We start from the raw sequence: 25,805 nt of genomic DNA, 5'->3' as shown, positions 1-25,805 counted from the left end.
ATCACTGAGCTAACACACACACACACAGGCAGGGAATCACTCATACTCACATTCACACTTGTGAACATTTTAATGTGACTTGCATGTCTTACTTACACAATTTTTTTTTCTAGGGGAGAGGGAAGTGGAGGCTCTGGGGAATGGTGGGGTCACTAAGACCTGGCATCAGCCCGTGTCCCCCCTTGACATTACCAGGCTGAATCAGGGCACCCACTGCCCGACACCAGACACCTCAGACCTTTGCCATTTAATATTTGATGCTTCCAAGTGGCAGAGAGGCAAAGGGGCAGGGTGGACGATGGCGTGTTGCCAGGTGTTCTGGCTTCTCAGTGTTCACAGTGGGCACTAAGGTTTCTGACAACTGCCCCTGATTTTAGGACATTAAGGAAAATGACCCTTTTGTACATCATGGGAAGAGAGAACATGAAAGAATTGGTAAATTTATTGCAGTAAATATCCATCGCAGTTTAAAGATTGATAATCTGGTTCAACTTTAACCTGATGTATTTACTTTCTTACTAGTGCACACATGAGGTTTTTTCCTGTAGGGATTATTACGGAGTTTTCCGCTTTAGGCCGCATTTAGACTGACTTCAGCTCAGCATGGAAAAACAACTGGGATGACAAAAAGATTGATCCTGGCTCATCTTGCAACGCACTGCAACGAGACATCATCCACGGCATTAGCCAATCAAATACATGCATAATGTTTGTCTTGCAAATGTTGCAACAAAAAATTAAATAATTGTTGGTATGATAACTTTCCAAGGGCGAAAAGTCTTTATAATAATCTTGTCTTCAGCATTATAAAGAGCTTTGGAGCACTTTGGCATCTTTGGCAACGCATAGATCTGTTTCTCAAACTGAACTTCCCGGTTTATATTTTATGTCACGCCAGTACCTGAAGAACCTCAACCAATGAAGCCCCTTGCAATTTTTTACACAGAGCTGCTTTTGGTCTGAATGCCCACTTACCCCCAAATACAGTGGTTTAGATTATCCGGCTAAACTTTTGGCTTGTTTATAATCTGTCTGATTATCTGGATGCTTGGGCCCAGTAAGACTTCGTTGTAGCGATGCAGCATGTTCCGACATCTCAGGATATAAATTTAGTGTGTGCAGTGTTCTCATAACCAATAGAAAGGATCATGGCAAGTTAATTCCTGGCCTTGGAAATGCTTACTGGCTTGAAAGTCCTGGAAAAAGCTAGTAAGTGGACTTTGAGTTAATATATTTTTTGTCAAACTTCGATATGATGGCCACAACTATGAAAATAATACCCATATTGTAATAAACTGAAATTTTCCTTTAACTCAGACAAAACTGTGCCTGTGTTCCAGCTTCAGGAACAGAACGAACTGAGATGTGATGAATGTCATGCTGTTCCTTTTGTTTTCACCTACCGTTCAAACAGCACCGGGTGGACGATGCCTTTCATCACACCTGGTGAATATGATCTCGCAGGAAGCACCTTCGCTTCATGAATGTTGATGATTTACAGCACCTGAGAGGAGAAATGCTAATTTGTGTAATGTCAGGACGTAATTTGTGGGAAGTTCCTTGATTCATATCAAACGTCTGGAAGGCACTGTGATTTCTTACGTGCTGGTGATAATAAGGTGATTTTCACACAGTGGAAAAGGATGTGAGTGTGTGTGCCTGCCTGGCTGGTTTTGCTCCTGCTGACAGAGTAATGGATCTGTTCATTGTTGCATGTGGACTGTGTGTGATGTATGAGATTCATTTGAAATTCTCTGTCTTAAATGAGGCACTCACATGTCTCCATATGGGAGAATATAGACTTGAAGGCGAATGTATTATAGGAAAATGAACAGAAGTTTTGTGGTCATCGGTGCTGTGAAATGGTCTTGGTCGTGGTCTTTTGTCTAGTATTTTTCTTTTAACCTGAAACCCATATCACGCACAATAAATGTGTCAAAAACTCAAATGGTTGCTGCGCTGGTCGCATACCTTAAGTTCTGGTATGGAAGCGTCTGAGATGGGGTGAATCTATTGTAATTAAATTCAAGAAAATATAGATTCATATTAATATTGATCAATCATATCTAAAAATATATATTTGAAGGATGTTTCTATATCATAAAATTTAATTTGTGTATTATTATTATGTATATTTATTTGTCATATATGTATATGACTTGAATGTGCAAAATAATAATAATAATTAATAATTAAATAATTTGACACATGTCATCATGAATCCATTATGCAATTCATTTTATTGCCAAGTTGATTTTGAGTATAGTAACAAACAAAGAAACATGACATTTTTCACATTGGCTTTTAAAAAAAATAAAAGCCTTATCAACATGATTTAATCAAGACACCATAATTAAATGAAATTATCATAAAAACCCACAATTGAAATTTACAAAAAAAAAAAATTAACTATAAAACATTTTGACATGCAATAAATACATTCATTTCACTAAAGCAAAGTAAGATCAATATTGACATGAAATGCAGAAAATGCAAAAATACTGTTTGGTTTAATGTATTGCTTTTAATTGTTTTAATGGTATAAACTGTTGTAAAACCACAAAATGAAACACTGGACATTTTTGATGTTTCACGAACATCTGCTTCATGCCTGCTGAAATAAGACTCTGTCTTCCTCTGAAAAAATCTAATCTCCATTGTAAATTTGTGATGTATGTATTTTTTTTCCCTACTATCTGTAGCTACTACTGTCTGCGTGGCAGTTTGTGTTACTGTTGAACTTCCTTATCCCTGAACCACAACCAGTCGAGTACAACCACCTAAAAACGTCACTGTGATCTTCATTAGATCATAATCCATCATTTCTACACAAAACCTTTTTCCAAAACCAGAGTAGATGCTTTTGTGTGTGTGTGTGTGTCTTGGTGTGCATGTGCGTGTGAGGACCCTGAGGCTCTGTAACATTTTGGCACAGGTTTCAGTGTGTGTTGGGTGGAAGGCGTCAGTGGAATCGCCTTTTCTTTAATAATGGGTTTTTCTACAAGAAGCGACACTCCAAACGGAGCAGGGCAACCTAATTAAATCTGACCTAATCTGAAGCAGCAGTCTGCCATCCAGCTGTGTGTGTGTGTGTGTGTGTGTGTGTGTGTGTGTGTGTGTGTGTGTGTGTGTGTGTGTGTGTGTGTGTGTGTGTGTGTGTGTGTGTGTGTGTGTGTGTGTGGGAGTGAGTGCGTGTGATATACAGATATACAATCAAATCTTCTCCCTGACCAACTTTCACTCTTCCAAATTCCCGCTTGTTTTGTCCTTGCTCTTTGTTTGCCTTTGAATTTAAACTTCTGGAGCAGAGGTTGTACACTGTAAACACAAAGATTCAAGCCAAAGTCCACTTAGTCTGTCTTGTCTTGTCCAAGGTAGAGAAAGAAACAGCGATCCAAGCTAAACAGATGCAGGAGGAGGACATGGGCAGCCAGAACCCCCTTCCCTATTCAACTACAAAGAGCCTACTGTGGGTCATGTGCTGATTGGGTGATAATTGTAAGGTCTGGAAAGAGGATGACATCTCAGAGGGCATGCTGACATGAACATTAAAAAAAAATTGGCAATGACCTGCAGAAATTAACAATGAAAGGGGAAAAAAAAACCTTAATTTCCTCACAAGATAATTTCCTTGCAGAGGAAAATGAAATAGAGTGAGCTGACAGAACACACAAGGCAACCAGTTTTCCTTTGTTATTTACTGAAGGTTAGGACTATCAAGCACAAGCTATTTTTCTCTCTGTTTCTGGTTCTTTTCCTCTCAACCCTTCTCCCTTACTTGTTCCCTCCATCTCAGCGCATGACTTGGCTGGCGCAGCCGAGGCCCAGCTCAATTGTGCAATTTCATACATGTTTACTTTACTGGCATCTTTCTGAGCATATTTTCCCCTGAACATTTCCCCTCACATTATTCTGCATTTCCTCTACAACGATATGCTGTCTTTAATCTCCCCTTTGTAAGCCGTTTCTTGGCTTGGGGATCAGAATACAATAACGATGTCAGACTTTTTTTATTTGGCCCATCATCTGCTGTATTTTAACACATGCCACAAAGTTCATTTTGGAAATTGATCAGGGCTTAAAGAAAAAGAAAGTAGCTCTTCACATAAACATTTAGACAACTGTCTTCTTCAGCATGAAAAACAGCTGGAAGTAAGTGGATCACGGGAGAGGGGGGAGGCAGCGGGCGCTGTGGGTCAGCGGTTTGCGTTGAGTGTAAGAAGAGAGAAGGGACAGAGAGGTGAGGAGGAAAGCTGTGCTTTGAGGTAACAAGGGCGGTGAACAAGTGTGGCCAAGCTCTGCACTGGAGGGAGGAAGAGGAGGAAAGCGAAGGAAGCAAAGTGCCAGAGGAAAGGCAATTGTGGGACTTCTAGGGGATCATAAGAGTAATAAAAAATCACAATACAATGATTTTTCCAGAAAAGTGCAGTTCGGGGAAATAAATCTAAAGCAGCTGCTTGTAATAAAGACCCTTGAAAGTGTCAGATCTCTCCCTTGTACTTCACCCTGCTACACTGTGGGAAAGGCGTTCAGACATGTAGATGGACAGGTGCACTATGTGGACACGTTAGAAAACCTAAACACATACACACACACATGCGCTCATACAAATTATTGCAAAATCACTAAATGCTTGTTCTACTGAAGGCACATTTGTATTGGTTGACTCAAGGATCAGTTTATTGCCAAAATAAGGCTTGACTACTGATAATATTTGGCTGTAGCTCACATTTAAACATGAGTCCTCATAAAAAGAAATATGTACACTGGACAATAGTGGCATGTCTGTGCTCTGCTCTCATGATTAGCCACACAGATTATGGCTTTCATAACAAGGCAAAGTCAAAGTTGGTCAGAGGCTCAGATTGACAATGCAACCCGTGGAAACTACAAAGACTGTTGCTGAGTTTTGTTTGCGATGTCTGCTAAGTGCTTCAGTCCTTTTGGCACACAGCGTGAAACACAATAAATGTCAAACAGCGGCATGATTGCAGGTCATGACTATTCAGCTTGTCAGTCACATAGGTGACCTCGGCCTGCTGCCGCTGGTAGAAAGCTTAAAGACATACTTTGCATTTTTTTACATTAAACCAAACCCCTTTTTTGGTCTACACGGAGCTGTTGGAACTCATTCAGACCGTTTTTACTTCTACATTGTTAGTGTTAGAAAAGTTACAGGCCTGGGATGGTTGCCATTACATTAAAAAGGAATGAAATGGCCTAAAAAATAAAATAAAATAAAAGGATCAACCCACATCTCATAGTTAGTGGTTTGTCTGACTGCACTCAGTTATACTTGTATTCATTCACTCTCATAATATTAATTAATGTAACTAATTGCTTTAAATGTCTAGCTTTATTACTTTCAAAACATCTTCATCTAAACCACTCTGGTGGCAATGAGAGGTTTTCTGAGTTGACGTGTCGTATAAATAACATTAACAAAGGCATATGGCATAAAACCCCATGGGGTGAGTGGCTACGCCAGTAAATTGAAACAAGACTCTTCTAATTTTACTAACAGAATCAACCACAGAGCAAAAGAAACACTGCCAATTTTTTAATTATGATTTACACTGCAGTTTCTATGCCCTTCCTATTGATCAGCCCTGTCCCAATTTTTTTTAAAACATTCAAAATGTGGACATAATGTGGGGAAAATGCTGTAATGAATTCCTGTGACCAAAAGGATGCCAAAAAAATTAATCCACAACATCCTCAAATTGTAACAAAATGTCTGAATGGCTTCCTCACTGTGCAGCTCTTTAAAGGCCACAATGTCGTATCATCGTGATGCTGAGCAGAGGTTTATTCCCAAAGAGCAAAAAGGGGAAGGAAAAGAGAAGATACAGTCTACTTGTTTTCTGAATGGAGAGTTTTAGAAGTACGAACAGGCTTTCATACTGAGACAATGGCTCGTGTCCACCCTGCTGCGCTCTCCCTGCTCCTCTCCCTCCCTATTCTCCGTCTCTCTATCTGCCTCTGAGCAGAAACACAGGGCACATCCTGCTCAACACAACACGCCAGCCAAAAGTTCACTTCCTGCTCCTCAGCTCTTCTCCTTCACACCAGCCCTATTCCCAGGACATGCATTAACAGCCCCCTTATATGCTCAAATAGAATAGTGACACACAAACAGACAAGAAAATGTTTCCCCTTTCTATAGATACACAGCCTTCCCCCTCTGTCTGTCACACACATTAATGCAATGAGGCAAATTTCAAACAGTGCACATCCTACATAAATGTTCAGGCATTATCTTGCTCTTCCCTCCTGCACAGATTTGAAGTGACAGTGGAAACAATTAATGTTGTTTTAATGGCGTAAAGCAGGGAAAAGAGGAGACGGATTTTCATTTAAACTAGTGAATGTGAGGGAGTGAGGGGACTGAAATTCCCACGACCGACATCCGCATGTTCCTATGTTTTTAACACGTATGCACATGTTCGTGGACCAAGTTCCTTCTGTTAATAATGTTTAATTTAAACTGTTCTTTGTTTTTGTTTTTTGTTACAGATCTTAACAACAGAGTCCCAACACTCGAAGCATCAACGAAGACAAGCAGGCTTCCTGTGTGTTTGTGTGCATGCACGGCCTCATTCCGACTCTCGTCGAAAGTTCACCAACCTCTGGAGAAAACGGATCTACCAATATGGAGGTAATTTTCCTACTTGCCCAGAAAAGCCACTGCTTGTCTGTTTAGAGAGTTACTGTTAATACATAATGTCTCATAGGCAAAACACTACACTCACCACCTAGTCTTTCCTGTTTGTGTGGGCGAAACCAAAGACCAATGCCATCATGCTCACTAAAGTGTGGTTCAGAGATTCACAGCCAGTTACGATACTACCAAAATAACTTTGCCTTATGTTACAACAGGGGAACAGGTCAGACCGACACAAGCCTCTTTGAGGACAACACAATAGAAAATGTATACCGCATAGTAAAAATAAAAACAGAAATGTTAATATCACATGTTATCTCACCACCATAAAACTGTAACAAGAAATTTATAAACACAGAAATAACCACAGGTTTAACACAGGACCACGGCCCTGTTAATAAGAAAACTAAAAAAAAAAAAAAAAAGTGTGTGTGAATGTGTGCATGTGTGTCTGTGTATGTGTGATGACATTGTTATTTGAAGGTTTACTAAAGCTTAGCATCCCCATGCTGGGTTCAGTCCTGAGGTAAGCACCAGTTTTCACGTGCACTGCGTTCAGTTCAAATCAAAATGAAGTAAAGAAAAGTAAGTGACAGGAAACAACATGTTTGATATGATCATATGCTACAGAAAAGAAGCCCTTAAATTACTGTTACATTAAAAAAAAAAAAAAAAAAAAAAACAATCCCAAAAGTCAGGCACATTGTCTATGTTTTGTTTTTTTTTAAGCCTTTAAGATTCACTACGTCTATCACAGTGTATTTATGGCTTTAGTCTTCACATTCACCCACTGAGGTTGGCATTGGCACTATAGTGGTCAGACATTTCTAATCTGAATCAAGGACCAGTAAAAGTGGAAAAATAAAAATGAGAAAAGGGCAGCATGTTCTTTGGAATAAACATTCAAAGACAAGAATGTGCCTTCAACCCGCAACCTTTAAGTGCTCTTTTGTTTTCAAGCTGGAGGAACTGCTGGTCAGCCAACACAGAAATATGTCATTCTTTGTTTCCGCGTTTGATACCAGCGGGGAAAGGAGGAGAGGCCGGGAGACATTTGCTAGGCTTGGATATGATGTTAATAAGTGGATCAGAGGGGTAAGATGGCAGGCATGAAATGGGACATCATGCCGGCAAGCAGTGCGAATTGTCCAGAAGAAAGTGAGATTTCACAGGGATTACTGAGCCACAGCAGCTGGGGTGTGCTGTTCAGCCGTTGGCTTCCAGGGAGGACCCACAAACCCCTTCTTATGTTCATATGACTGACAGATTAGCAGCTTGCTATGTGTGTGTGGAGGAGGAGTGTATATGCGTGTGGTGTGTGGAGCACTTTTAAGGCAAAGGGCTGAGTGCGGAACTCACTTTGGCCTGTCAACAGTAGCAGGGCTCCCAGACAACAGACTACAGGGGAGGGAGGTCAAATGAGAGGTCGGACAGTGGAGCAGAGCAGCGTCCAATGCAGCATTTGACTACTGCCGCTCCACAATTAATCATCAGGCTGCTGTGAATGGAGTAATTGCTCTTGACAGTAAATGACAGATTTCTGTGTCGCTAATTCTGACCTGGTCCATGCCTCTGCTGCCTGCCTCGGCTGCATTTGTAAATATTACACAATGTCAGAGGCAACACCCATGCTTCGTCTACACCATGAGATGAGGCTACACTCATCGTGAACAGGGATTAGTGTGTCATCAGTTGGGTATGTGCAATCATGTCCCAGTTATGAGATCACAGGGCTGTGCTTACTGCATCTCAATAACGACTGAAGGCTGAGGGATGTTAGTCAAAATGCAAAGTAAATCTTTGCTCAAGAAGGGTTACACACTGAGGGTAAGGCTGATTAAGCTACCATTACCTTCAAATAGCATGAGCCTTTATCCGCACAAATATGCAGAGGAGTGGGTTACTCTTAAAAAAAATGTGGAGAAAAGTAAGCAGAGGAGACTTTACCGAAATGCTGAAGCCACTGCTCTTATTGTTCAGTTTCCTTGCGACTTGGGAAGCAGGGACATGATGGGGAAGAAGCTGGAAGGTGAGATACATAAATTGTCCAGTACCCCAAAAACAGAAAAGGAAAAAAAAAAAAAAAAAGCAAAAATATATCCTCCCATTACTTTAAAGTCCAGAAGAGTTGGCTTATTCATTTGATAAAAGTTCCGCTCAGGTCTGGACACAAACCCTGAATCTTAGTCCTTATGTGCTTTTTCATTTCTTGTACACAGATGACACTTAATAGTACACAGGTTTAGGGTCTGATTGCAATATTTCCTTGCAACAGTTTCTCTTTGGATTTCACCATGATACAAAAATAAATAAAACAATTTCATTTTGGCTTTCAATTTGTCACTTTGGCTCAATGGCTGAAATTTAAAAAAATGTTTGCATACACTGTACATAAATACTGTACTTCTTTGAGTGAGTGTCCCTTGGTCGTGGAATAGCACAGACCTCCTTTATGAAGGAGCACTTTAGGATACATTAGATGCATAGAAAGGCACTTACAGTCTACACATTTTGGTGTGCATTAGCAGACCAATTCCTTTTGGCCTGAGTCTGAGGTGCAGAGGAGATACTGAGTTGAGGTGAATGGCTTTAGAATACTGCAAGTTGTGTGTGCACACACACCTACTGGTGACTGACATTTATACGGGCCTTAGCTGGGTGAGTAGCGGTCAATGGTGCGGGTTTCAGACAGGGCCTGTGGGGGAGGGGGCAGAGGTTGGCCCAAGACATCCATCTTGTCGTGGGAGAGGCCCAGGTGCTCCGCAGCCAGTTTGGACAGTGGGTAGAGGCTCTCCATGACCTTTGCATCAGCTACCAGTTGCTGCTGGGCTTGGATGAGAAGTTCACTGGCCTTCTCCTGCTTCAGCCCCAGGTGCTCTGCTGTGTATTTACTCAGGGGATAGATGCCCTCTGCAAAGTCCAGCTTCAGTTTCCCATCTGTGGTCAGGCCCCCTCCAGCCCCACCACTACTGTGCATCTTCATGTGGCTAATGAGGTTGCGCTGCTGGGCAAACTTTCCCCCACACACTTGACATTCATAGGGCTTCTCCCCAGAGTGGATGCGCATGTGCTCAGTGAGGCGATACTGGCGGGTGAAGCGCATGCCACAGGAGTCGCAGGCGAAAGGTTTAAGGCCCAGGTGGCTACGCATGTGGCGCGTCATAGTACCACGCTGCGTGAACTTCTTGCCACAGATGCTGCAAGGGTATGGCCGTGTCAGCCAGTGGGTCTTCTCATGCTGTCTCAAAGTGGCTGGATCTTTGTAGGACTTCTCGCAGGTGGAACAGCGGTAGGGTCGGATCATCTCCCCGATGCCACCTGAATTCAGCCCCTGGCTCGATTTGGTCTCCAGATGGGACAGACTGTTCAAGCTGTTGCTGCTGTTCAGGCTCCCATAGCCATTTGTATTACTGCTCATGTTTTTGGTGCTGCTGTTATTGCTGTTTCCCATCTCCCCACCAGAGTTGCCGTACAGCTCCTCTTCTGTGTGTGTCTCCACGTGTGCATTGAGCTGCTCTGAGCTTGGGAAGCCTTTGTCACAAGGAATGCAGACATACAGATTGTCCCCGAAGCTCTCTGGCTCATAACGCATGTGGAACCTCCCCATTGGTCCGGGAGGGGAGGGACGGCCTTCACTGCTGCCTGTCTCCTCTGTGCCTGACCCGCTCTTGTCATCTGCTCCCTCACTCTCCTCCCCAGCCTTGTGGTGGTTATGATGCTGGTCTCCATTTTCACCCCCCTCATCCTCGTCCTCTTCCTCATCTTCATCTTCACCTGCATAGGACAGTGGCTCATGTTTCACCCAGCGGTAGATGTTGCCCATTTCCCTGCCTGCCTCTCCACTTTCCGTGGGGGTGTCAGGGCTGGTGGGGCATGGGTAGCGATCTGTGCCCTGGGAGCCTGAGCAGCGCAGGTGTGGAGGGTGTGGACCAAGAGGCTGGTTGAGATGGGGGAAAGGTGGAGGACTGAGGGAGGCTGTCTTGTCGGTTGACTCCATTTTTTCAGAGGGGAAGGCCCTGCCATTCGTCCCCTGCATGGGGCTAGTGCGGCCGCTCAGAGTCTCGTCTCTCTCCTCATCATTGTGAGTGTTTGCCAGATGGGACTGGCAGGGTGTGTGCTGAGACTGGGAGTTGGGGCTTTTCTTGGAGAGATCAAGGCCATAGTTGGGGGAGCAGTTCCTCTCAGGGTGGGCTGAGTGGCCAAGCCGGCCAGGCAGAACTGATTGCAGGGGCGGGAACACCTGAGTGCCCTGGGCGGAGGTGGGGGCATACAGTTCCCCAGCATGGATGGCTAGTTGACGTGGAACTAGCTCCTCTAGTGATGGTGCCCGGGGTGCAATTCCTCCTGGAGGGCAGGGCTGAATGACAGGAGTAGGAACCCTATACCTGCCACCGCTCCCTAATCCCATATTATTGGGTCCCATTTTTGGGTAGGGCAGAAATGCAGGACCTGGACGTGGAGGGTACTTGCCATGTCTTTTCATCTTCTTTTTGCACAAAGCCACTAGATCAAGCAGCTGCAGGTAGCTGGCTGCTGCCAAGACAGCCCCTAGATTGGGTTCAGTGGGAGAAGTGGGGTCTCCCTCAGTAAGGCGGCCCGTGTAGATGTAGTCCAGAATGACCCTGAAGACCCCTGGACTCACCATCTCGTGGTCGAGGTTGATGAGATTGTCATGGACCACCAGAGATTTCAAGTAGAGGCTGCTGGCAGCCAGAATGTTCTTGTGAGCTCTGAAAAGGGCGTTCTGCACCACAATGATAACATCACACAGGAAGCCCTTGGTGCGCTGGCTGTTGAGTTGCAGGAGGAGATCCCTAGCATGACTTGGAACTTCCATGGCATCCAGCATCGTCTTCAGTCCGCCACCTGCAACAACAGATATCTGTAAAAAGTCATGCAGCAGTCAGCCTTTCAAGCCACAAAAACACAAAACACTGTGTAATTTTCCACACCACAGTTATTGTTATTTATGTATTTATAAGGAATCCACGAAAAGTTATGATTTACACATCAGACTATATTAGAATATATTTGAGAGGTTTAAGTGTCAAAAAATTAAATAGCCAACAAAAACAAAAAGTCATAAAACTGTAGTACAGTTGTAATACAGAGAAAAAAATGGCCTTTGCATGGGGATACATTTATTAGAATTAATTCATTGATAACAATTTTTCTTTTTAAACATAACACCACTTACTTTATCTGCATTTTATGCAAATTCATAATTAGATTTATTACTTAATATTGTTATCTTGTTTACTATTTAATTTACAATTAAATATTTACATAATCATGTTTAATTCATCGTTTCCACTCGATGGAACGTGTGCAGAGTGCCTAATGTATGTGTAGAAAGTGCACACAGAGGCCACTCAGTAAAAACGAACCTTTGCTAAAGGTGAGCAGCTGCAATGGTTTTCTCATCATCAGAAATTCAAGTCTATGCATTCACTTCCTCTGCAGCGAGAAAAAGAAGTAAAGTCAGAAAACCGCAGATATATATTTTGTAACTGCTGGCTTCCTGATAAAGTATTCCAGAAGTGGTGTGCAGAGTTTTAAACAAAGCAAGAGATGAATGTTTCACAATTATGATGAACAGCAGGTATAAACCTGTGGGGGGAAGGACACATCCAAAAAAAGATAGGACTTTCAGCTCCCCTGTCTGTCCAGTCATATAAGGAACACTGAGCATGCAGGATGTAAATCAGCCTTAGATGATTCAGAACTTTACGTTGAGATGAGCTCCAGGAATCTAATGCACACACACATACGCACACGTACGCACACACATACACACACGTATGCACACACATTCACACACACTTAAATATCAACACTAATTGTTCCATCAAGCTTAAAATAAACTATATAAGCTGCAGGCATGAAAGACCATGTATTGTTCAATCAGTGGCATCTGAGGATAGTTTACTTAGATTAACCGTCTCAAACTGTCCCTAAGGGCTTAGTCTCACTGATGGGAAACAAGCAACTAAATAAATATCATGTCATCTGTCTGATCACGGTCTTCCTGACACCAGCTCATTCACTTCTTGTTTATTTCATTCAGTGTACTCACTCAGCACAAGAATAAGGAAGTACGAATTTTCAGAAAAGCCTGACAAGTGGTTTTATTAGGAATTCTGGAGAATCCTTAACTAAAAAAATCATGTCTCTTTTTGTCTATCAACGCACTGCCGCTAAAACTGTGTATTACAAAAAGTCAAGGTCGCTCCCTGGTACAATTTTAGCTGTGTATTTTTGTAGATGCATGTTCAGCATGAGGCAGCATCATTATCACTGCTGAAGTGGAAAATGAAAAGTTACTGCAAGTATGACATCCAGCTGGTGATCATATGGTGAACGGCCATCAATGTGGAAGAAAAATAATCTTAAGTGTAATAATTTTTTGGTTCGTTTTTGATTTTTATTTTAAGAAGTTCTGTCCTCGTATCTATATGCATGACCTATGTTATTATCTGGTCATAAATATCTTTAAAAAAAAAAAAAGGAAAAGAAAGATTATGAATAAAAAAGCAGGTATGGCAGGTTTACCCTGGATTTACGCTCCATCATGTCCCCAGTTGTCATCTAAAGTGTTTCCATTTCTGGTTTCTGTCTAGCTTTGATTATTCAACGGTCATACTTTACTACAAATTTCAACGTCGGTCACATCAAACATGTTTAGAAATGAGTGTCATATGAGGAATAGGCCAAGCAATTTCCATAACTTGCTGATCTTCTGCAGAGTCTCCATTGTATTAAGGGTTGCTCAGCTTACTGTTACCGTTGCTGGTTACTGTGCGACGCATGGTGACGTGTTGTCTGAATGTGGTCCACAGCAGCGTATTATACGACACAGTTCAAGTGCATCACGAAGCATGATGGAAAATTAAACCTTCTTTATATCCTGATTTGTAAACACAGCCTTTTTTTTTATTACAGTGTATGATTCATTTAAATCTACATTTTGCAAATTTTATAAACTCTTTCATGATAGAAAAAAATGCCATGCAAAAAGCAACATTTCTGAGCACCTGCGAAGTGTTGAACAAATTATTTTAGTGTGGTAAGGTGTTGTGGTAACAACTGTCAAGGTGGCTGTGGGTTTCCCATCAACACAACAAGAATCCCTTTTCTCATAATGAGTCTTTTGAAGGTTTACAACTTGCCTTTATAAATAGGAGAGCTCACTGTTTGATGACAAAAAGTGAAAGGAAACAGTAAAACATGTTTTAGAAAACTCTTGATCTGGAGGGCATGTGTAAGCTGACTGCATCCTGTTAGGAAGGCAGCTATGATTGCAATGATATTTAGTCAGAGAGCACATCTTAAATCAAGTCTGCTATATATAAAATATTCTTGTAAACACATTCAAAACAGTTGCACTGCAGTCTGTTTTGTTGGTTTATGTTAAACAGGCTAAATTAAATCATTTCTCAAGGTTGCACACACAGTCACAGACGCCTGAGAGAAGGTAACTCTAGTCCCTCTGGGATGCAGGGCTGTTTTTATCTGACAGCCCTCCTTTTAATGACCCGTCAACAAGCTGAAGAAACTTAAATGATGACGATGTAGTTTACGGCAATGGCATTCCGTTATTTGCATTAGATTAATATTCATTGTTCCTGTGTTTTGTCTGTTTTGTCATTTTTGTGGTTTGGGGTGAGGGGGAGACTAAACTTCCTACCTCTACATTCAGCCTCAATCACATAAACACTCCAGACAGCTGCTTAAAACATTGTCTTGACATTATATTTCCTTTCACTTCAATTTGCTGCTGCAATGCTCATGTTGCCTTGTTTATTTTAGTGCCCATTTGACCATGTTCATATAGTCTATGTTCAATTTATGAGGCAACACTGCAGGACAAAGTCAGTGTAAACTTGCAAGAAGATAATATATGTAATTTTATATGACTTCAATCCAAACTAATTTATTTTTCTGTTATTTCTGTGAGTCACAAGAGTCAAATACAGGCCAGAAACTGAGGAGTTTTACACGCATGAAACAACAGGCGGTGAGATTTACATTTAAGCGCACCCTGAAGCGCAGATGGAGCACATGCACATGTGAATAAGTGAATAAGCTGAGTTTTAGTCAGGTCAGCAAACACTATGGAGACTCAGCGTCAGTTTCCCGTCTGATCGCTGTAACTGCGAATCTAAAAATCATCACACATTAATTAAAAAAAAAAAAAAAAAAGCTAGAGGAATGAGAGTAACGCACAACGTCTTAATCTTAATGTGAACCGAGATAACAGTTTATTTAAAGATCATGTATGAGTTCATGTATTATCACATTGATATTATAATAATCGCCACTTTTATTGCAGTATTAGCAGGTTAAAGTGACCGTTTCGGTTTATAATCATTTAATTTTGTGCAGGTTTTACAACAGATTGCTCCATTTTTATTAATTTCATTTGCATGACTTACTTCATGATTTATTCTCCTGAGCACTGATTGGCGACAGAGCATACATTTATTGCGAAATTGAATAAAATTTACTGCACGAAATATATATATATATATATTTGCATTTGTCCCGTTTTATTAAGGAGCGAGATCTGAAGTTCAGGACTCGGTTTAATGTCACTGCCTAATATCTGAGTACTCCAAGTCCCGTTCTGCAGGCAAAGCATGAAGCAGTTTCCTGGCCCGGTGTGTCGCCGCGGTCCTCTCTGTCTCTGTCTCACATATTGTGGGCTACAGTAAAACCGAACCACGAGTGAATCCATCTCTCTGCGCCGCTGCAGCGCCTCATCCTTTTTACCTCTCCTTATCTCCGTCAAAGAGCCTTAAATCACCTCCAGAAACAGACCGTTTTCAGCTCACTGTACTTTAAGGTGTATCAGACAGCTGTTTCTTATACCCACTCTTTCCGCCTTTGGACCTGTCAACAGCACTCAGAAGCATCTCTTTCATGGAGCTATGTAAAATCTCGGCTTTTATAAAGGAAACCTGAAATTCATACACTAAAAAGCCCCCACCCCTCCCCACCCCCACCCCAAAAAATGTTCCTATAATATTCTGTAGTGTGTCTGTTCTCCTGAACTCAGTGGTGACATTATTACCCACAATGATGGGCCTATTTTACAACGTCGAATAGGGACTTTATGATTTTGCTGTAACTTCCTTTTTAAGTCTATAACAGCATTATTAAATAAGCTGAAGTTCCCTTTTAACAGGAGTCGATACTCCCTTTAACTTTTACAATAAATCTTAGTTTAAAACAAAAAGTGAAAAAATGAAACTAGAAGGTCAGATATTTTTTTTAAAAATCACGTTTAAAAATCAGATTTTGTAGACTTACCTAGTTTTGTACTGGGAGTTTTTTATTCCATTTTTGCTGTCTGTGACTGTTCTGTGTATAATGATTTGGAAGAGCAAAAATTTGAATGTTTTTAACCAAATCGAATTTTATGCGGAAAAAAAGAATAAGCGAAGACTTTTCGTCGACATTAAAATTAGACTTGAATTTAAAGAAAAACAAGATAGAAGGCTGCATGACCTAAAGTGCGATCTATTAATATTTCAATGATTAAACAAAATAATACCTATTTTCTTTCTGACAGTATACACTGTACGGTTCGATGAATAAAAACCTAAAGGTCATCCTTCCCCTCTTCTTGTTTGGGTGCCTGTGTGCAGCGTATCAGCTCTTACCTGCATGCCCGATGTCTTCTGCCATCCGATCTAAGTCTCCCTTAATGATCATCTCAGCAGTCTCTAGGAGTCATATCTGACGTTTCAGCTTTGAACTGCCAGCCTCCAACAAACCATGCCAGTTTTCCGAGTGCGTCTGCCAGCTCTTTTTTTATGATTATTAATTGATATGAATTTCTTGTCGCTCCTTAGGTCCGTCCTCCCACCCACTTTCCTCCCTCTCCCTCTTTCTCTGTCTTTCTGCCCCTCCTCTCCCCTCTTTCTCATCCCCTCCTATAAAAAATACGTGCTTAGACCAGCATCAGTTTCCTCCTATTTTTTTTTTCTAGTAATTTCCTTAGCTATTTTTGAGTCGGAGCAATAACGCGCACCGGGATGATAATGGAGCCTCTATGCGCCTTAAGTGTTTTAGCGCCCCGTGTGATGTCAGTCTATAATAAAACTAAAAGGTAAAATCGAGGGCAGGAACTTCAAGTGACCCCGACTTGAACTTCTCAACACATCGTCTTAAAGAGACAGGCAGCTATTGTATACACAGATATATATGTTCCATATTTATGATCAGTCAGCCCACTGAAACTTTGGAGAAGAGTTTAATGATGGAAATAACCGGTTACATCAAGAGCTGTTAAAGCTTTTCGCGTCAAGAACCTTCAAGGAAGTAGACTTCCCTCAAAAACCAAAATTAAATCAAATTCAATCTCATTTTATGTTTGTCGTTTTGTGCGCTTTAGGAATCTGTTGGTATTATGTAACCGTAGAAAAAAACAGTAAATGATGTCTTTCACCTTCCCTGCAGACCTCCCCTGAGAAAATCTGGAGCGTTAAGAGCCCCGCTGGCTTCACTTAAAGAGGACAATAAGCAATAAGCTAAGTGGAAAGTAAAGGGAGGTTTGATAAACCACTTTAAACACTTTAAAATCTCTCTCTCTCTCTCTCTCTCTCTCTCTCTCTCTCTCTCTCTCTCTCTCTCTCTCTCTCTCAGGTAATGCAGTAAAAGGCTCCCACCCATCACCTGGATTCAACAAGCCAGGGTGAGTGACTGTATCTTCTGAAAATTGGCAACACAAGGGCATAAGGGCCTTTTACGGCTATATTTAAATAATGTGCCTGGTTACTTTAAAAAAAATGGACATTTTTCTCCATGAGCAACTGATGTCAAAATAATCTTTTGATAAATAATCAAAGAACGCAGCTGTGTGCCATAACATAAAGCCCGCTATGCACTGTGTGTTGTCATTAAATGAATTGATTCCCAAGTTGTTTTTTTTCACTATATATTCCACTTCCTGCTGGAGAACTATAAAGTCATCCTAGTCTTTTTTTTTTTAATTAAAATTAATATTACTTATTTTATGTGGCTTTTATAAAAATGTAAGCGTATTTCTTTCTTTACGCCAAACATCTTGTACTGAAAATCGTCTTCACAAGACATCCAGTGAGTTGGATAATTTAAATATGCAAATAAAAGCGTTAAGTATTTTAAAACAAAAACTTCTAATACAGCCGAAGTTATCGTATATCAGATAAGCCTTAGGCCGGACATGACCATATGATCCAGATGTTCAGTCTCCGTCAGTACAAGCTGCGCCAGGAGCATCGGCTCAAAACTAAAATACATTAGAAAACTTATTGAAGTCGGATAAACTTATCATTGTAGTCCACGAAACGCTGCTCATTCTGACACAGTGTACGATCGCACGTCTGCGTGGATGGCATCCCTGTCTCTCTGCCGTATCACAGTCTTACCTCGAACTCATGTCTGGTGCTCTGGCCGCCTGTCTGCTCTCCTTTTCGGCATTCCCTCATTGAGATCACGGGCAGTTTCCTCCAGGTCCAACTCTTTCGCAAGCTCTTTTCTTCCGCGTAATTTTGCAGCCCTATCTCTCTCCCTGTTTTCCCCTTCTTTCGCCCACTTCCATACACTGAATTTCTCACGTGTTAACAAGACTATCTGACACTTCAGACTGTGTTTAGGGTCCGGTCGGACCAAAACCTGCCGGTGGAGACTTTGCGCGCACAGCGACACCCAATGGCAGTGAGTCCCACTGGCCTTGTCAAGGTGGACAGGATCTGCAGTGAGTTGGGGGCAAATTAAAAGGAAGCAAAGCCATGGCCTCTTATCTGTCAGCACCGTATAAGAAAACAGAGTAACCTATAAACCCGTTATATTGATCACGTGTTTATGCAGAAAATCAGCCTCGTTGCAAATTAAAGGTGCGTAAAAGTGAGTTGTAATTAACCTGTAAGTATAAATGTCCTTCATATTCACAAAAAATGTGTAGTGATAGAGCGAGTATTCAGATCTTTTACTTAAGTTATAGCATCAATTTCACAAGTAAGTAAAAAGTACAAAAGCAACAAAATGCACTTAAAGTACTTTTGGCACTTTTACCCCTGCAAGTGCAGTAATGTTATTTAGACTGTAAATAAGCTGTACTCCAGCCTGTCATTGCACTATAAATGACTTTTTTTTTGTTTATAACCACCACTTCAGGCTGGATTATTTCAGTCTATATAATAAAAGTAATTGAGAAATCTTCTGCAAAAAAAGAAAAATTCTGAGTGTGTATACTGCTGCTGATGGGCTTCTGTGTCAGTGAAAAAGTACATTTTTATTCTGTCTGTACGCTGCAGTTAGCAGGAATCATTAACTTGCTATAAACAATAATTCTAACTCATATTTAATCCACTGTGTTTGGACCTAATGTGCCAAACAGGCCTCTACAGTGTCTTTCTTTAGTCATTCAGAGGTCTTTTGAAAGACCACAGGTTGACATAAACGAAACTAATTATTTTACCATCACTGAGGTCATTAACGGGCAGCCGATGTGGTCCAGTGAAACACTTGCCATACTGAGGCCTGCTCGTGTTTGTTTTGATCACAACAGCAGATGACAATCTCATAAAGCATGCAGCCTCTCTTCCTCTTGAAATTATCCAAGTTCAAGGAGCTGCCGTTTCAGTGAGGTGATCCGAGCCACCCCGAGAGCCTGGTGGAGTGGAGGAAGGTATTGTCTCTCACTTCCATGTTCTCTTGATGAACTGATGATAACCTCACAGAGAGATGTATTCGGGGCTTTGCGGGAGAATAGATATGTTATATCAAGGATGTGACAGCGTGTTTCAATTCATGGTCCAAAATAGTTTTTTCCACCAAGGGAAACACATAGTGATGTCAGATGCTGCTTGCCAAGTAGGTTATGTCTTTTACACATCTTAATTTCTTTCTCTTTGAATTTACACACCTTTAAAAATATTTTGCTTGGTGGTGCTGTTTAACCTTTACAGGCCCAGGCCAAAAACATCATACTGGTGCTTTTGTATTTATGTGATCATTAGCTCTATCTGTGTATCTTACGGGTTTCAAATATTGGCTTTTTATTTTTCAAAATAACCGAAGCTATTTGCAAATGAAAAATATTTTTGCATTCCATTTAGCTGATGGATTATACATACGTAGACATCTGTAGGTTTGCATGGAAAGTTTCTGTTACAAAATGCATTTTCAAGGTAATAGCTCTTTGCAGAGCAATAATCCAACTAATTAGGGAAATCTGCAAGTGGCAGTAACTATGAGCTTACAATTGCCTCATAACCAATAATTAATACAAGTAAAAAACTGACTTAGTGTAATAACATACCTTTACTCTTTACCCCAGTAAGTAGCTTGTATTCAGGTTTTACTCAAGTCAATCTATGTCATGAGCCTTTCTGGCTTCAAGAGTCAAATCCTAGAGTGTGAATAGCTCACAAAAGCGTCATAACCAATAATTAACAAATGTTCTGCGAGTGAACATCAGTGCATAGCGAGTAAATAAAAAGGTTTTGATATGGCTTGTAATAGTGGCATGTAAGTCCATACTTGAAAGAAGGTTTTTGTAAAAGCAAGATACTTTGAAACTAGAGTTGGTAAATTTCTGTTTCTTTGTGTGTCTCTGGGTACAGCTGTTGTCTTCCCAGACAGACTTTATCTCACTAATCAATCAGCCTCCAGAGGCCTGCGCTGGACATTGAACTTCAGCCTGTCAAAACACAGTTTAACATACCGTAATCTGGAGTGCAGCAAACCTGAAACACTGAACTTTTAATGAACTCAAAAAGCCTCCAAATTGCAGGTTGTAAGCAATGATTCAATTAAAGCTGTGAGAGCTGAGCTCTGAATACGGCCCAGGGAGCCCATCCCAAAGCTGCTTCCCCAAAGACCAACATTTTGAGGAACCAGAGCTGGAGATAAGGCAGGCTGAACAGCTAAATCCCTCAGCAGTCTGCTGTCACCCTCTAAATCACACACCTTTCCCAACATTTCTCCAAGTGTGAGTATTGCACGTGACATATATTTTGCAGAAGTTTGGTGGAAATGGAAACACAATGAGAGGTGAATACCGTCAATGGCTGTAGCCAACTTTTTCAGACATCTGTGAGCAGATATGATCCAGGGTCACCATGTCTCTAAGGTCCAAACCACCTCATTTCAGTTTAGGTTTTGAGTGACAAATATTACAATCACTTTATTATTGCTCTGTTTCTGTCTGCCAACAGAGAGACAGAGCAGGACTGGACAATAGACAGGACAGTATAAAGGTAATCTTAACACCTTGAAACAGACCATCTGAGTGTAATGTCCTGCACTTTTCTCAACTACTCACACAAGGCCTTTTGTTTTCTCTTCTTTCTTTCCTTCTCATCAATCATCCCCCTTTCTTTTCCTTTTTTCTTTCCAGTGGACATGGCCACACATAGCTCCAGATGCTTGCTGTGACCGCCCCACCATACCAGACACACCCCCCTCCAGCTTCAGATTCCCCTCACCACCAAAAATTGAACGGTAGGCTCAACATTTACACACAGACCTCTCTTAATTCATTGTAATGAGCAGTTTTGCGACAGCTTTAGAGCATAGGCGTGCAAGGCATGTCATTTGAATGAGCAGAGCTGTTGTGTGCATTTGGTCGCTATTCTAGTTCACCCATCTGCTGGTGATGGACAATTATCATGCCATGATTAGAGCCAGATCCAGTTTTTTTTCACAAAGGGAAACATGTTTGAATGCAAAATAGTTTCTGGTTTTGAGAGCACTCATACCATACCATGTTTTATTCCCCAAATATTTTTGGCTATCTTGCCCTCATAAGGGTGGTATATGAGGTTGTTTCCAGTTTCAGTGTACACAGTCCATTAACTAGGCATGTGAATGTACAAGAGAAAGATAAAGTACAATAAAACTTGCAAAAATATTATACCGATTCTTTGAAAATTAACAAATCTATTATCTTAATAGTCTGACATTTCGGAAATATACTTGTTTGTTAAATGAGAAGATCAATACCACTCTCATGAGAATGGTATTGATCTTCTCATCTCAACTCTCTGCAAGAGATCAAAAAAGCTTTCCCAAAACTTTAAGCTACTCCTCTCAACTAAAAAGTACAAGAGGCTGAATCTTTTAATATACCACCCTGATGGAGGCAAGATAGCTGAAAACATTTGGGGAGCACAACATTATCTATTGAAGTTATTTAATTTTTTATTATATTAAATGCAAAATAGTGTCATGTTTTACTCTCTAATGTTTTACTCTCTTTTACTCTCTAAGTGAATTAAACTAGTTGACATTTCACGCCAGAAGAATAAATGATACCACACATATGAAAAAGACTATAAGAAGCTGGCAAAACAATCTCACCATCAAGTCCATAGTAGCTGTTCTGGAGCTTTTGATCGTATCACACAATCGTCCTCAGCTGATGGAATTTACCAAGTTGTCATGGGATTCTTGAGGTTTAAATTTCCTGTTTCGGGGCACTTTACAGAAAATAAGGAAATTAAGGAATTAAGGTAGATCATGTCATAAGACCAAAAGCTTGAATAACAGCAGCAGAAACAAGCTGTAAATGCAAAACTGACTGTATTATCACCTTTCAAGTTGATGCGATTAACTTGTTAGCAAATAGTTGCTTATTTACACGTCCAGCAGTTCCGCAACCACATCAAAGGAGTATCTGGCCACCTGTCGAATGTAAGTGCAATATTCACTGTCCTTTTAGCTCTGTTTTTAATGTCCACCAACTTCTCTGGAAAATGCCTGGCTCTTTAGCTGTCAAATGCTCCGCTATGTTAACCAGCTAGTAGCTAACACCCACCTGCTGCAGCTAAAAACAGAGATGAGAGTGAATCTAAGTAATAAAGCTGCTGGCAAGAAAACAAAAACAATGAGCTGAAAGGCACAAAAATGCTCTGTAGAGCAGAGGGAAACTACAAAGCCTGGAAAAAATTATCAGCGTGATCACCACTAAAAGTGACCACTTTCACATACATGTAGTTGTGCGATCCATGGTTCTTTTTATTTTTTTTTTCTTTTATTTACCAGCATGGCCTTGTTCGCTTAGTCCTGCAGTGTGGCTATCAATGAACTGGTGAAACGTGTGTGTGTATCTTTCTGTATGCGTGTTTGTGTGTAGGCCAGTCCAGTGTGCGTCTGTGCAGCACATGGCTGTCCGATGCATGGTCCCTGCTCCCTGGTCTCTCCTCATTAGCCTCACACAGTGCAGCCATTCCCCTCTCACCCCCTCGCCCCCTCACCTCCTCCCCCTTCCTCTCCTTCTCTACCTTCCACTCACAGTACACACAAGGGGAAGAGCGAACCTTTTGTTTTCTGTGTCCAACCTGCGCCCTTTCCAGCCCTCCTCCTTTTCTCTCCTTCTCGTCTCAACTGACTAAATCTCTTTTCCGGCTTGATACTGCTGAAAACCATATGGTGTGTGACATCATCAGGGCAGGAAGCAGGGAGAGGGGAATGGTAGAGCAGGGAAGAGATTGGCTTGCCAGGTCTCTGCGCAGTGATGTCAGCAGAAAAGCACTCTGGGAGGCCCATTTGGGGGTGAGAGCAGAGCAGGTTGGAAATTTTATCCCTTTTTTTTTTTAGATTTCACTCCCACCTGGATAATCAGGGGCTAAAGTAGGGAAAGCCGAGAGGGAGCGTACACCTTGAAGGGAACCTCGATGTGATTTGTTAACATGTCAGGTCACGGACTGTTTGCATTTGTGTGCAGGTGCTGTTGTGATACCTTTCTCCAAAAATCTCAGAAGAATCATGGTCAGAGGGATTTGAGATAGTTACAAACAGGGTCTGGGCCATCTTTAGATATCTCAGTCTCATTCCATGATGAACTTCTGCAGATCATCTGTCTACCTCTTCCTTTTAGTCGCTGGCAGTCCCAATCTGCTCACCAGGCTTTATGTCTGTCAACCTCCCCCCCTCCTGCTTTTGTTCTCTGGGTGAACTCTCCAGCTTTGTTGTGAGATCCTGGTCTCCATACCATCACTACCGACTCATCCAGCTCTCTATCAGCACACACAGAGATACACATAAACACTCAGTTAGTCACTCACACAGTCAGCATCTCTCTCCTTCACACACAAACACACATGCACTAAAATACCCTTCCCCTCTGATTAATGGCAGAGCTGGGGAGTGTGCCAGGCTAGGAGGGAAGGCAATCGAGGATAGGAGAAGAGAGGAGAGGAGAGGAGAGGAGAGGAGAGGAGAGGAGAGGCTGCCGCAGCTGTGGTTTTGGAGTCGGTCTCTACGCCCCCTTGCTGCCCCCTCTCTCCATCTCCTCTCTGGCTCCTCCAGGGACACACGCCTTGGCCAGGCCCCAGGAACCAGGGAGTCAGGACCAGGCTAAGGGGGAGAAAAAGGGGAACAAGAGAGGGAAGGAGGGATATCACAAAAGAAAGAGAAAAACAGAGCTGACCTAATATGAAAGTATTGTCAAGCAGCATCTACATAAACACGAGAGTGCATGAGATGTTCCCCAAAGGTTTTTACGAACAAAACACTACAAAGCATCACATTTCCAAAAACACATGAGCCCGTAAAAAGTTAGTTTTACTATTTGATACTAATGCTGTCATATGGTTTTATGTTGCAACAAAATCAGCACTCAGCTTTCTCAGAGTTGAAAAACACTAACTAAACTAATTTCTAACTCACTCTCAAACTCACTCATTCACATTTAGCAGGCTGCAGATACTCAACAGGGGGAGCTCTTTTGGCAGACTTGCGCTACATCACAGAGTACATGCCGATATGTGCCACCTATAGAACAGGAAAGTCATAACAGCAGCCATTTAGATATAAAGATGTAGATGTGTCAGTGTTGCCTCCAACAAGCAAGCAAAGTAGAAACTGCTCACGACACCTGCAGGCAGCAAGTTTTATAACTGCAGCGTTTTTTTAATGATTTTTTTTCTTGATGTGCTTGTGTGTGTTGTGAGAGAGAGAGAGAGAGTTTGACACTTTTACTTTCAACACTTTTACTTTATTATAGCTAAAATGAAATAATTCATGGCTCGAACATCCCTTTTTCACACTAACCTCCTAAATAGTCGACCATCAGACATGTGAGAGTGTTATCTGTCTGTGTAAATAGTTACTTGTCCAAAGCTAACTATCCCACAAATAAAGAACAGACATGTAAATTACATTATAAATGAGGAATGATGAGAATGGAAAGGCAGAAGTGGCAGAAATTATGGGCAAGTGGGTGGATGAACTTAAGAGAACAGACACTAGATGAACAGTTGTGCTCTGCACATGGGTGGGGGGCTTCTCTTTAGTAATCTTGTCAAAAGCACTAATAATAAATTCAGCATTAAGGTGTACAAAAGTGTAAATTTTTTCTTTTATCAGTAAAGATAGTGTGATTTTTCATGGCTGTGGGAGGTGTCTGCAGATGGCTCATCCTTTTTAGATTTAAGATAAGCCGGCGTTCTAGGTTTTATGCATCAACCTATGGCTTTCTTGACAGCCTGACTTAACATATGCATGATGTTTGGGTAAACATGTGCGTGCTTGAACCTAAAGTGTGATCTGCTCACCCCTACTGCCCAGGCTAGTGCGTATTTGAGGCTTATTGCCTCTCTCTCCTTTCCCCCACTACTCTCAGTGTTTTATGGGCTGTGTGCTGCGGTGCAGTGACCTCCCTCTCACCCCGGTGCCACCCAGCCGGTGCAGGATTCAGGCGCGCACGGCCCCTGCCAAAACCCCATAGCGCCACATCTGCAATCCATAAACGCCAGCCACTCTCGCTCTCCTACTCCCTCGCCCACACCGCCTCAGACTCTCACACTCCTCCGTTTCACTCTCTCTCTCTCTCTCTCTCTCTCTCTCTCTCTCTCTCTCTCTCTCACCCTTTCTCTCTCTCCCTCACTAACTTTTTATTTTAATTTCCAAATTCTATGCATCCCCCTTTTTGCATTCCTTTGACTGCTTCCTCCCACCACTTCTGGTTTTATTCATGCTGAATATCAACTGGCTCTTCCCTTATCTCTCACTCCCTAACTGCTCCTTTTCTCTCCTTCCGTTTCTTTATCCACATCCAACGGAAAAATCTCTCACCCATTATATCTTCAGTGGGAGCCAACTAAGTGTGGTGGCAGTGAACTGGGAACCACAAGACATTCTTGGTCCA

The 25,805-nt window shown here is 41.7% G+C and overlaps 1 protein-coding gene and 1 long non-coding RNA gene across 4 annotated transcripts; one reads left to right on the top strand and one right to left on the bottom strand.

The window, feature by feature from the left end:
• Positions 1-2,221: 2,221 nt before the first annotated feature.
• hic1 (hypermethylated in cancer 1) lies at positions 2,222-18,596 on the bottom strand. 2 transcript variants are annotated; one of them, XM_041046237.1, is made up of 2 exons: positions 18,079-18,596; positions 2,222-11,530 (listed from the first exon to the last, which is right to left on the bottom strand). In XM_041046237.1, the coding sequence occupies exon 2, from the start codon at positions 11,511-11,513 to the stop codon at positions 9,315-9,317; it is 2,199 nt and encodes a 732-aa protein (XP_040902171.1). In that variant the 5' UTR covers positions 11,514-11,530; positions 18,079-18,596; the 3' UTR covers positions 2,222-9,314. The 2 variants fall into 2 exon arrangements, with proteins under 2 accessions (XP_040902171.1, XP_040902169.1); XM_041046235.1 differs by lacking the exon at positions 18,079-18,596 and adding an exon at positions 16,330-16,457.
• LOC121187120 lies at positions 17,313-21,159 on the top strand. 2 transcript variants are annotated; one of them, XR_005894575.1, is made up of 3 exons: positions 17,313-17,363; positions 20,872-20,913; positions 21,054-21,159. It is a non-coding gene; the product is annotated as an uncharacterized LOC121187120 (long non-coding RNA). The 2 variants fall into 2 exon arrangements; XR_005894574.1 differs by lacking the exon at positions 17,313-17,363 and adding an exon at positions 19,221-19,340.
• Positions 21,160-25,805: the final 4,646 nt, after the last annotated feature.

The sequence above is a fragment of the Toxotes jaculatrix genome, chromosome 9, assembly GCF_017976425.1.
Source record: "Toxotes jaculatrix isolate fToxJac2 chromosome 9, fToxJac2.pri, whole genome shotgun sequence".
In the NCBI taxonomy this organism is placed as follows: Eukaryota; Metazoa; Chordata; class Actinopteri; family Toxotidae; genus Toxotes; species Toxotes jaculatrix.
The sequence above is the reverse complement of the archived record's forward strand: the minus strand, read 5'-3'. Positions and strand labels throughout refer to the sequence as shown.